The sequence below is a fragment of the Rhea americana genome, unplaced genomic scaffold (assembly GCF_003343005.1).
Source record: "Rhea americana isolate MKP2758 unplaced genomic scaffold, rheAme1 scaffold_69, whole genome shotgun sequence".
NCBI lineage: Eukaryota > Metazoa > Chordata > Aves > Rheiformes > Rheidae > Rhea > Rhea americana.
The window spans coordinates 3,282,463-3,294,815 of record NW_028186856.1 but is presented as its reverse complement, the minus strand read 5'-3'; the positions used below and the strand labels follow the sequence as shown (position 1 = coordinate 3,294,815).

Here is a 12,353-nt window from a genome sequence, read left to right as displayed (position 1 = left end):
TTTTTTTTTAATTACTAGGTCCCTTCTCTTCACATCACCCTTTGGTCACCAGCCTGGTCCACTATTTCCTCCCTTGATTGCTGGTCATCCTCTCTTCTTACATTATTCCTAGTTTAAAGCTCTTCTTACCAGGTTGGCCAACTTGATGGGAAAGATGCTTTTGCCCCACTTAGACAGGTGAATCCCATCTCTTCCAAGCAGCCTTTAATCCTCAAGGAGTGTCCTGTGGTCATAGGGAGTCAAAACCCTGTTGTGGACAGCTGTTGTACAACTGATTGCTAATCTGCAGGATCCATCCACTCAAGCCCTTCACGCATCAGCAGGATTGAAGAGAATACCACCTGGCCCCTCATACCCTATAGCATTGCCCTATAGTCCTCTGATAAAAGACTGAAATGTTCTCTAGCGCTTTATGATGCATGTATTTCTTTTGGAAGTTCCATTACATAATATATTTTTTTTAATCTATTGATTTGGAAAATGCCAGCTTCAGAGACATGAATCTAATGCATGTGTGCCTTCTTACTGCCTTTCTTTTTTCCTCTCTACTCTCTTTATTCTCAGATAGGAAGGCTCAAATGACCATCAAAGCAGCTATCAGGCAAGAGGTGGGAGAGATGTCATCTCTTGTGGTAGCCCCACCCCCTTACAAAGTCTTCCATGCTAAAATCTTTGCATTTAGACTTGAAGTCAGACTTTTTTCCCCAAACATTCTTATATTTTAATGGCCACTGTATCTCATCATTTCCAATGTCACTTTCTGAAGCTTCATTAAGTCCCAAATGAAGCAAGCTTTCACATACTGATGTTTAAAGGCTGTTGTACTTTTTGATAGAATGTTATTGTGTCCTTTTTTATTAAACAGGTTAGCCATTTTTATTTAAAAGGACTGTTTGAGGAAATCTCAGATTGTTTCAGAATTTTAAGTGCTTCAGCAGCAGAAAAATGTAACAAATAAAAAAATTTCAGCTGGGCTTGATTTTTCAGCCCAAGGACTGGGGCACTGATTAACTTATATGATCGGTTGTATACCATGAAGATGCCAGAAAGCTAAGACAAAATGAGTACATTCCTGAAAAGGAAGCAGAAACATGTTAGGACATAGCTCTGGCAGGAAAGAAAGGTTTGGAAACAGCATGGAAACTGCCTCCTGTTATTTGCTCCTACTTTTTTCAGAAAAACAGATTTTTTTGCATGTTCTCTTATATCAAACAAATGTATCATGCAAGTTCTCCTAACTGGAAATATACAGTGAGGTTTTAAAGGGAAGTGGCAATATAATGTTGTTTTCTGTAGTGAACTTGTGAAGCAGTATAACTTTGTTTTTATGTAATATACAACTTAAGTGATAAATGTTATAAGTTCTGTAATTGTAATTGCAAGGTGTAATGGCATTATAGGTTGAAGAAAAAATATAAAATAGTGAAAACTAATTTTCCAATTAGAAGCAAACTTTCAAAAAAAAAAAAAATCCCAATTCCACCTCTTTGCAGGAGACAGCTGCAATCACTGGATGCATTATAGTGATGCCACTAAAACCAGAAGTGGATGGGCCAAAGAATTATTAAATGAATTCAAAAACAATGTTGAATTGCTTAAGCAGGCTGTGAAGGATCAGGCTGTAGATTCTCCTACCAAATCTCCACCTGCTATATCTCTGGAAAATCTTCAAACAGGTACTTTGTTTGCATCGCTAATGCTCTACTTTCATGAAATATTAAAACTGTTCTTAAGACGACTGTTCATTTCAATGATTTCATCGCTATTCTTTCCTACAGGCAAGGAACAGATACCGAAAGGAACATCTAGGGCTTCCTCTGTATCTTCCCAACAACCAAAGGGCAAACTGATGTCTTGTCCTATTGTGGTTAGACTTGCAGATTTCAATATATATCAGGTACATTTCTTCTAGTTAGTAAAACTGGGTCTACTTTGCCCTTGACTGTTATGTAACTGCTTTTTAAGGGGCAGATCCAAAGCCCACTGAAATTAATAGACATCTTTCCATTCATTATTGGCTGAGACCTTTATGGGCCTGCTTCTCATTTGTTAAAATCGATGGATTTTTTCTTATTGACTTTATTAGATAATACCCTATTGGAATTGTCTTTTGGATCCAAGTTTTACCCTCCTCAAAATCGTGACATTCAGAATTCTGTCCATTCGTTATACTATGTTACCTACCCAATATTTTAATATRTAGTTTTGTATTTTGTGCTTTTCTTATTTACTTGTCCTTTTCAAAGTACAATGAATTCTATTTTTAAAAGAAATGTTAATTGAGGGGTTTTACCCTTCCCCCCAGTGATATTTTGAGTGGATTTTCTTTAACCATTCATTTTTTCATTTTTTGCAGTGAATAGCTCTAGTTGCTGGCTGTAGCCCAGATTCACACTCTGCAGAAGAAGGCAACTGGACTGAGGAGGAGTATACCTCCAATGCAGAATAGTAGTTGTATTAGAGGGCCTATAATAAATTTCAGATGCTAAAAAAAATAATGCTTAGTGTGTGCCTTTAGTCAGTATGTCTTTTGTTTGTTCTTGCGCCCATTTCCAGTCTTTTTCTCACAATATCCTTTCTGGCAGAGTAGGAGGTTGCAGCTTGCTGCCAGGAGCTTTCGTTTGGATTTCAAGTGGTTTTTAACATCATCTTGTATTGTTAGTGTTTTAATTTGCCTTCTGTTCTTCTTCAGATACTGGTCTCCTTCTTCCCCCTTTATAGCTATCTCTTCAGTTTTTTGTACTGTAATTATTTCTGTACAGTATACAGAAGCTATTTTCCTAGGTAGATCTATCTGTACTATTACTTTGAGTTTTTGTGTGTGTTAAGAGATGTATGCAATTTTAAAAACAGCTACATCTTGTGAAGCAGGCTTATAAAGGGTATCTATTTATAATTTCCAACTAGACTGTGCAAGATAAAGTAGACATCATCATCATACACTTAATATTAAAAAGTCTGCTAATATGAAGATTGTAATCTGACATACAAAGCATTAGATGAAACAGCTTTGTTTTGGCAACATAACTTTTAAACTGGAATGTATTCTAGGAAATTCAGTCAAATATATAGTATATCAAAAGGTGATCTTTTTCTTGTTTTGTAAGTTATGTTGGAAGGAAACAGAAATGGAGAATTACTGTTCTATACTGTCTTGCTTCTCCTGCCAAGTAGACATTGGGGCATAGCCAAATATACACATTATTGTCAGGTGCATGTTGAACACTTGCTTAGCAGTATACAATCTTGAGTTGGCCTGTGTACTGGAACCTGTCCATATGACAGTGCCAGAACTTCAGAAGAGTTATCAGGTATCCTTATTTAACCCTTATCTGAGTACGAGATCCTTTTGGGTGGCCGGTATGCAAATATACCCTGTTCTGGCATAATTGCTTGTACAGAATCTGTAGTATTTGCAATAAAAATATCTGATCAATTTAGGGTTCTACTGAGTGCCTTAGAAAGTGACCTGCTGCTTTCTGCCTCACATGAGTGAAGGGAATGTGGYACCATTAATACTTTATTTTTATTTATTTATTTATTTATTTWTTGGTGAAACTCTTATATGCATATTGCTTCTACTGCAAGGCAACTAGATGCTTGCTGCTGTCTGTACTTTGTGTAATTTGAGATCTATATGTGAGAGCAATGTACTATGTTACTCTACTGGGGCAGTGCCTTGGCATCTACAAGCATTTAATGATTCCCAAAAATGTAATATATTAATGAAATTGATCTTTTATCTTTTACAGGTCTCTACTGCAGACCAGTGTCGTTCTTCCCCTAAAACTCTGATCTCTTGCAATAAAAAGTCACTTTATCTTCCACCAGAAATGCCAGCTGTTCATATTGAATTCACTGAATATTACTATCCAGATGGAAAAGACTTTCCTAGTAAGATTTTTTTTTTGTATTGATGTATAAATCATACTGATTACAGGTTGACAATTGAAAATGGTTAATGGCTGTTTAAAACTGAGTCACTGGAAAGAACAAAACGTTGCTCTATTTCCACAGTTTTTTCTCCTAGCAAAACCCTATAAATACTGATTCTTATAAACATTATGTTTTAAATATTAGAATACACACAACATTTTTAGCAAGAAATAAAAAATTTGTTTTGCTATGTACATGCATTTTTTTCTATATTTTCAATACCTGGCTACATAAAAGAAGTCAAACTACTGCAGTATTATCTAAGATGTAACAAAAGGTCAGCCAGAGTTATTTTTATCAATGTTTTATTGGCCTGGCCTTCTTTTACATAAAGAAATGTCAGTGGATTTCCTGTGGATAGGGCTTGAAGACAGCAACTCTCCTTGGTCCTGCCCTCCCTTTGTAATGAGAACATGCTTTCCTTGTCATCTGACCCTGTTTTATTTTAATATTAGCTTTTACATTTAAAAATTGAGTAGTTGTTTGAAATGAGAGAAAGAAAGTAGTATCACTTTAGACATCCCCTAACTATTTATTCTTTCCTGAGATCAGAGGAATAGATTTCCATTTATTTTCTCATGTAAATATAAAATAATAAGTAAATAAATAAAAGCAAACTTTAAAGGTTTCATTTGTTCTCATGATTTTATTTTGCTTTCTCTTTTAGTTCCATGTCCAAATTTGTATGGCCAGCTGAATGCTTTACAATTCACCCTGGATGAGAGAAGTATTCTTTGGCTAAACCAGTTTGTCCTGGATTTGAAACAGAGTCTTGTTCAATTCATGGCTATGTACAAGTTAAACGACAATTCAAAGTCAGATGAACATGTTGATGTTAGAATTGATGGACTAATGCTAAAGGTAACCTGTCATGATGAGATGTTTTGTGGTTCTTTGCAACAAAATACTTATTCTGAAAAACTATTAGCCAGGCAACTTAAAACAAACAAACAAACCAACCCTACATGGTAAGCAACACTGCTCAGGAAAACTAGACAGAATATGACAGTTTGAAGACAGAAGTCTGTCATCTTTACTACTTCATTTATTTAATATTTTTAGTATTGAGGACCTCAGTGGGAATATTAACTTATTTCACTGTGTTCAGTGAAGCTGACGTAGTAGAAAAATCAAGCACTGAAGTAGAATTAACTAGCAAGTAATTTGTAATTTCAGTCTGTGTATTAATGTCTTCTACCCCTGGCTGTAGGATATTCAAACTCTTTGGTCTTGTTACTGAATGTCTGGAGTAAAGGAAGTAGTTCCACATACATTTGAAAGCTGCTTCTTAAAAACCTTGTCTCACTATTTTCTATTTCACACTGGCCCCTGGCTATAACTCAGGTACAAAAGTTTGTTTGCTAGATGCTTTAGTGCAGAAGAATGGTTTGTGTTAATGCAACAAAGCATCAGATTTTGCTTCCGTTGTCTTTTCATTTTGGGAGAAGAGTTATCAAACAGACAGTGTTTTTCTCTCTTGATTTGCTGAGGGCATCTGTTTCCAAGGCTGAGGCAAAAGTAACAATGAGCTTTCTCAGTGGTGCCCAGAGGGAGGTTTCAAGGTTTCTAAAATAGTCAGCTTACTGAGAGATGGTTGTCTTTTTAAGGCTCTTGGTGCATATTTAAATAGAATTTTAAAGGGATATTATTTGTATTGAATGAAAATAATTCCTGAGAGTGAAAAACCAGTCAACTTGTGAATACAGACTCATCTAATACTTAAAGATTAGATGTGACTAGCCCACTAAACTAAGAGAAGATAAAACTGAAAGTACCTTAATATCCCTCAAACCCTGCTTCATGTTAGTTGYGTCTTCCCTATCCTGTTAACTGCATTGTTTTCATTCTGGCAAATCATCGATCTTTCTTTCTAGTGTGATTAATATTTAATTATTATGTATTTAATTATTATACATTTATGTACTTAGTTATTTTGACATGAGTCCTTTTACTCACATGAGGAGTCCCTCCTATCTTTCAAATCAATCTTCAGGATTAATTTTGTATTCTGATATTTCTACATTCTACATGGAGATTTTATGACAGAAGGTAGTATCACTGATACTAGCAAGACTAGTGTGGACAAGGTCCKTGGTAGCAACATCAGATGCAGGATCAGGCATAGAATATTTATTTTCTTTAAAACTCAGGCTACTGATATGCAAGTTAAGGGGAATTCTTCATACTGGAATATTTTGAGGTTTCTAGGAGTTGCGGTGTATTTTTATTTTTATCATGACAAGCATTTATTGTATGATTTTCAGATAATGGTAACAAAATACCTATTCTGTGTTCTGCAATGTTAAGAATATTAACTGTGTTAGTACATTTTATAGTTTCATTATGTCTTGCCATAGAAATAAAATATTATAGTGGTCTCTGTAGTGAAAAACCCTATTTGACAAATCATGATGCAGTTAAAATTTGGAGTTCAAAAATTTTCGAACAATTGAAGATAATTTTTGCAAGCCTTTTCTGAAGTGAACTAAAACATGAGACATTTCAAACTAGTATAGCTGTCCTAAATCTAAATCCTTTAGATAAGGAAGGGCCTGAGGACTTGATAATTTTTATATAAACATTGAATTTTTCAATTGTTGTAGTTTTGTTACAACATCCTTTTAAAAAATGAGAGGTAACAAAATCTATGAGCCTGACTTATCCATGGCCTGTATTAGCATAATAGAGTTCTCATAACATTTAAATTATATTCCTTTATTTTAGCTGTCTTGACTATTTTCTTTCTTTAATTGTATACTACCTTAACATATATCTTTATAACCAGATGAAATGTGTTCCTTTATTGCAGTTCATCATTCCCTCTGAAAATAAACCTGAAATTCATAAAGATCAACCACGTGCAATTTCCATTCAAAGTTCAGAAATGATTGCTACGAATACAAGATACTCACCAAACTGCAGGCACTCTGATCTGGAAGCTTTGTTTCAAAACTTCAAAGATTGTGAATTTTTCAGTAGAACTTTCACCGCATTTCCGAAGTCCCAGCAGAATTTTAACCTTTTGCATCCAATCTTCCAGAGACATGCTCATGAACAAGATACTAAAATGCATGATGTTTATAAAGGTTATATTATCCCAAAATTGAATAAGTATGCATTAAAGACATCTGCAGCTACTGATGTTTGGGCCTTGCATTTTTCCCAGTTTTGGATAGATTATGAAGGAACGAAAAGTGGGAAAGGCCGACCAATAAGCTTTGTGGACTCATTCCCACTTTCTCTTTGGATTTGCCAGCCAGTGAGATTTGCAAAGTCACAAAAAGAGCTTTTATCAAATAATCAGAAAGCTTTTAACATTCCAAAAAGTGACTCTAGTGATCTTGCTAATAGACTGCAACGCAAAAAACTTCTAAAGGAATATTACAGCAGTGAGACAGAGCCCTTGACTAATGGTATTCAAGCGCCTCATTTATCAGACACTTCAGGAGTACGATCTGAAAGTTCTTCATCTGATGCAGATGTACATGTTCTTGTCCATATTCAAAAGCACGTAAGCATGCAGATCAATCATTATCAGTATCTTTTTTTGCTGTTCCTCCATGAATCTCTTGTATTACTCCTGGAAAATTTAAGGAATGATGTAGAAGCAGTGACAGGTAAACCTGCAAAGCAAACAGATGTCTGCATTGGGATCCTACTGAAGAGTGCAGAACTAGCCTTATTACTCCATCCACTGAGTCAGGGAAACCCCTGTAAGTCTCCAGGTGTGGAAAAAGAAAGTCCCATGGCATCAGAGCTCTCCCCTTCGGAAAATGGGGAAGGTCTTACCTCAGAGAGTAAATTAGTTAATAATAAGGTAATGCAGGCTAGTATTACTAATTTTGATTATGTATCTGACTGCAAGCCTGTGAGTGCTGAAGTTAACAAAGGCATTTTAATGGATCATCTTTTGTTTAAATCGGACAGTAATGTGGATTTTCAGAAAGGAATGTCGTTTTCAGATGATGCATCAGATAAAGGTTTGGGAGACACAAGTGAAGGAGGAAGCAGTGAACTTCTTAGCAGAAGTGATTCGGAGGAGGTCTGTGGACCACTAAGTGACAAAAGTAGCTTGCATCATAGGGATTCAGTGACTATTTTGAATAAGAGAGAAGATTCTGCTGAGTCTTTTATTGAAAAAGAGGATGGCAAAAATATACTCTCAAGTAAGTTAAATGAACAGGAAGGTACAACTGAAGTCTGTCCTAATCAAGTCACTGACTTGGAAGCAGAAACTGCCTTAGAATCTGAAGAGCTTGAAATCAACAAAGAAAAAATGACCTCAGTTAAAATGTTTGCCTCCCAGTCTTTATTAAGGTATAGAAGATTTAACAATAAATCAGTTTTCTTGGTATTTAAAAATATTTTCTAAAAGTATAAAGCAAATAATGTTGGTAATTTGTCAATGGAAGTGAACTTGTAGATGAAAATTATAAAAGTAAAATAATTCTAAAGATATGCAGTAGCATTCAGTAAGAACTAAAATGAATTCTTAGTTGTTTTAAGCTATTTATGTATTATTCAGTTTTCCTGTTATAGAATATATATTGAGAAAAATATTGACACAAATGTCTACAACAGTGCAATACTGTTTTTATGCTTCTGTCTGCCTAAAGGATTATCGTATACTAATATTTTTTCTTTTATATCTTGCCTAGTTTAGATAACTTCTTAAAACGAAATTCTATGACATTTTCTTAATTTTTATTAACAATTTCTTAATGTCTTTATATTCAAAAAGTGCAAAGTCTAAGGAACGTTGTCCATCCAGTCTCCCTGCATTCTCTGTTTCTTACAAGAATATGAAGAGAAGTCCCTCGCAAGTTTCTCTGGATACCATTTCTATTGATAGCATGATGTTAGAGGAACATTTGATAGAGAGTGATGGAAGTGACAGCCAAAGCTTTCTGGAGAAAGGTAAGTAGATTTAAGAAAGTATTTTAAAGCAATACATGACAATGTTGTTTGTTACTAAAACAATACTTAAGAGAATTGTAGTGCAGCATATCCTGGATACGTTATAGGGCTGTTTGTTAAAGTCACTAGTTGTCATTACTAAGTGTTTTCACAGCAATGAAAGTATACTTCACTAAGTATTTTCATGGGAAAAGCATAGGTTGTGCTACTGAAGTAGTGCTACTTAGTTTAGTTAAGTGCTGCTTAATTTTCCTTTCTTAAAAACAGCAAAAGCATTGCAGTGCTGCATTGGAACCCTGAATTAAGGAGACCTGTTCTCTGCTTACAAGCACTTGCTTTGGCTGTAAGTGTTTACAGACTTGTACCCTAAACCATAATGCTATGCTTCAAATGGTAAAGGAGCTTCAGTTTAAAGAGTAGATGATAAAGAAATGGGTTTTCACTAATACTTACCATGCTAATTACCAGAAAAATACATTTGGTAGTCCTTTGGCAGCTTGCTCCTTATGGAGCAGTTGTTACATATTGATTGTGTAACAGCAGATATGTATTTGATTTCCACATGTCTGTGTGTGAGCCTTTGCCTCTTATCTGGGGAAGAATTCAACGAAACAGTAATAGGAGTACCTGCTTTATGATAACTTTTATTTGGAATAACGAACAACTTAATATTTTTTGATGGGGGTTTTCTTTTTTTTGGTCTTGAGCAATAGTGAGAAGAATGCTTCACTTTCAAACCTTATATATATGTGTGTGTGTGTGTATGTATATATATGTATTTGCATTGTAGGAGTATTCCTGCATATGCATGTGGGAGTATGCCAGAAAATAAGTTTTCCATTTTTAATAACCTTTTTAACTTGTTAAACAATATTTAACTGCAGGTTAAAATTGCATGCTTCCTAGTTGTCAAGGAAACACTACCTACCCTGATCACTCTAACAAAATAAATGTATAGCTTATTTCTGTAAAGATAAAACTGCAAACATTTGCTATAAAGCCAAATTTAGATACTTGGCTTTTGGATATAGGCATGAAGTTACTTGGAATATTTAACTTTTTTTTTTCTGGATCAGTTTAATGTGTGATGTGGTAGACTAGAAGAAAAGCTCTTCACAATTTTTTAAACAGTGCATATGGAGTTTAATTTCATTTTTGTCATTATATCCTGCATTACTTGCATAGCATCTAACATTTTGAATGCTCTGTAAGAAGAATGGTTTTGGCAGTTCAACCATAAATGTTTGTTTAATAAACAAACCATTTAACTCATCTTAAAAATGAGTTAATGTATGTGTATGGGAACAGATGGTGACTTTATTATTAATGCAGGAGTGATTCAAGTCTGTGCTAACTTCACATTTTTTGATGTGTGTATGGAAGGTATTACAGCCACAAACTATCAAAGCCCATCAGAGCAAGCCCATGAAAGAGGCACAGTGACTGAAAATTGTGGTGGGTCATCTCCAGATGCCATGAGTGCTGCTTCAGAGAATGCCCATGAGACTAGTGAAGAAATGGTAATATTACTGAAATCCATACCATGTTTCAGTAACCTAAGCACTAAAATAGGTCTAAGGTGAATGATTTTAGAGGTAACTTTCAAGTAGTTTGGAGGGGGTTTTGTTAGTGCATTATATAAGCCTATAGAGCAAATGTGCCTGTAGTAAGTAWAAATGAAGGTTATAATCCAAGTTACACTGAGCATTCTGTGTCCTCGTTATTTCCTCAACTGTTGATAAAGTGCTTTAGTATGTAACAATATTTTTGTAATGTTGTCCTATTCTTTACACTTAGAACATAAAAGTATGGTTAAAGTGACCTTTGTAAGTCATCCATATAACCCAAAGAGAGCACTCTATAGCTGACATCTCTCATACAGAGATGCTTTCTTAGCACTTGTACGATTCTGTAGTATTTGCTTGTAGGAGCTTAACAACTGTCCTGCAGGGTCATATCAGAAATATCTGCTATCCAGTATTTTGTATTGACAATATTTAGAGAATACGGGAGCAGAGCATGTAGAGAGAGATACTTCCCCTGAAATGCCATGCCAGCTTCTGACTTTTTCGGGCTAGCTGTCCACTTCTTGCAGATCTTTGCACTAATCAGTGCTTCKTAGATTATATTCTTTTCATAATTCAGGTCAGGAACTGGAAATCTAAGAGTTTGTGTGCCCAAAGAAAAACAATGAATTTGCTGAAATCCCTTGTACTTATTGCCCTTCTATTCTCCTTGTTGGTAAAGTTAATCGTGTAATCCTGCCTTTGCTTTAAAACATTTGTGGATCACCTTCATTTAAAAAAGAAAAATCTTACTTAAATGATGGGTTCCTTTGAAATAAATTTTCAATAATCTGTGCATGTAGGCAGTAGAGAAAGTGGAATACATGCAGATTATGTTATGCAAATGTATGCTGGCATATTTTTGTTTCTATTCATAGAAGATAACTAGAAAATCATTAGAAAAATGAGCCTAAAATAGTATTAGTGATGATTAATGTATATCTTCTGTAAATGACACCAAAACTGATTTTTAAAAACTGGCTGCTGCTTTAGTGAAAGATATTGCAATCCAGTAAATAGAGAAAAAGGACTGACTACTATGCAGATTGCCAAGGTTTGATAGTCTATCCTGGTGCTTTACCCTGGCATGATTCAACACTTTAAATGCTTTGAATGTATTTGTGATACGCATAAATCTGAGCGTATGCGTTGGGAATTTCAAGTACCACAAAGGTCACGTGCTTCTTTGGCACAGTGAAGGAAGTCTGTCTCACTTCCATGACTTTTCTGTCCAATTCTGGTTTGGTAATGAGGACAGACAATCGATCAATCCATTGTCCAGGTGACCGCAAAAAAGGAGAAACAATGAGAAAACTTTGTGTCTTATGCAGACAGAATTACATAAACAATAACTAATGTAATTTCAATTTGTAATCTTTTTTATCTTTAATTTTGTTGACAGATGTCTGTTGTGGTTTTTCAAATATTTGGTGTTAATGGTGAAATTGATATCAGAGGTGAAGATACAGAAATATGCCTTCAGGTCAACCAGGTGATCCCAAATCAGTTGGGTAATATCAGTGTTCGACACTATCTTTGCAACAGAACTGTGGGTAAGAACTGATAATGAGATCTCAGTACTGTGAAATTAGAGTTGAGAACATTTGTTGTAACAACTCATTAGTTATTGGTCATTTTATGGATGTCCTTTAATTGGTAAATAAAAATATGCTAAAGCACAAAAACAGCTTTGTGCTCATGTTAGAACAAGAGCATCCTTGATCTGCTGGTTTACGATAACTGTTCTGAGTAGTTTCTTTGGTAATAGCCATTCTTTGAGTGGGAGAGAAATAAAAATGGAACCTTTCATGATAGTGGGGGTAAAAAAGAAAAAAGGCACAAAACTTTCACTTGCCTTTTTTTTTTTTTAATTTATTAAATATGCTGCGTTACCCTATGTTACTGTTTTATGAAGCTGGAACACCCTTACTGCTC

At 34.9% G+C, this 12,353-nt stretch overlaps 1 protein-coding gene across 1 annotated transcript in view; it reads left to right on the top strand.

Moving 5' to 3' along the window:
- Positions 1 to 12,353, top strand: part of BLTP3B (bridge-like lipid transfer protein family member 3B) — a 69,147-nt gene that overhangs the window by 42,093 nt on the left and 14,701 nt on the right. Inside the window, exons 12-19 of the mRNA XM_085321302.1 lie at positions 1,494 to 1,676; positions 1,779 to 1,897; positions 3,753 to 3,894; positions 4,604 to 4,797; positions 6,746 to 8,253; positions 8,678 to 8,853; positions 10,237 to 10,373; positions 11,821 to 11,971. Of these exons, the coding sequence (XP_085177428.1) occupies positions 1,494 to 1,676; positions 1,779 to 1,897; positions 3,753 to 3,894; positions 4,604 to 4,797; positions 6,746 to 8,253; positions 8,678 to 8,853; positions 10,237 to 10,373; positions 11,821 to 11,971 (2,610 nt within the window). The remainder of the gene's footprint in view (positions 1 to 1,493; positions 1,677 to 1,778; positions 1,898 to 3,752; positions 3,895 to 4,603; positions 4,798 to 6,745; positions 8,254 to 8,677; positions 8,854 to 10,236; positions 10,374 to 11,820; positions 11,972 to 12,353) is intronic.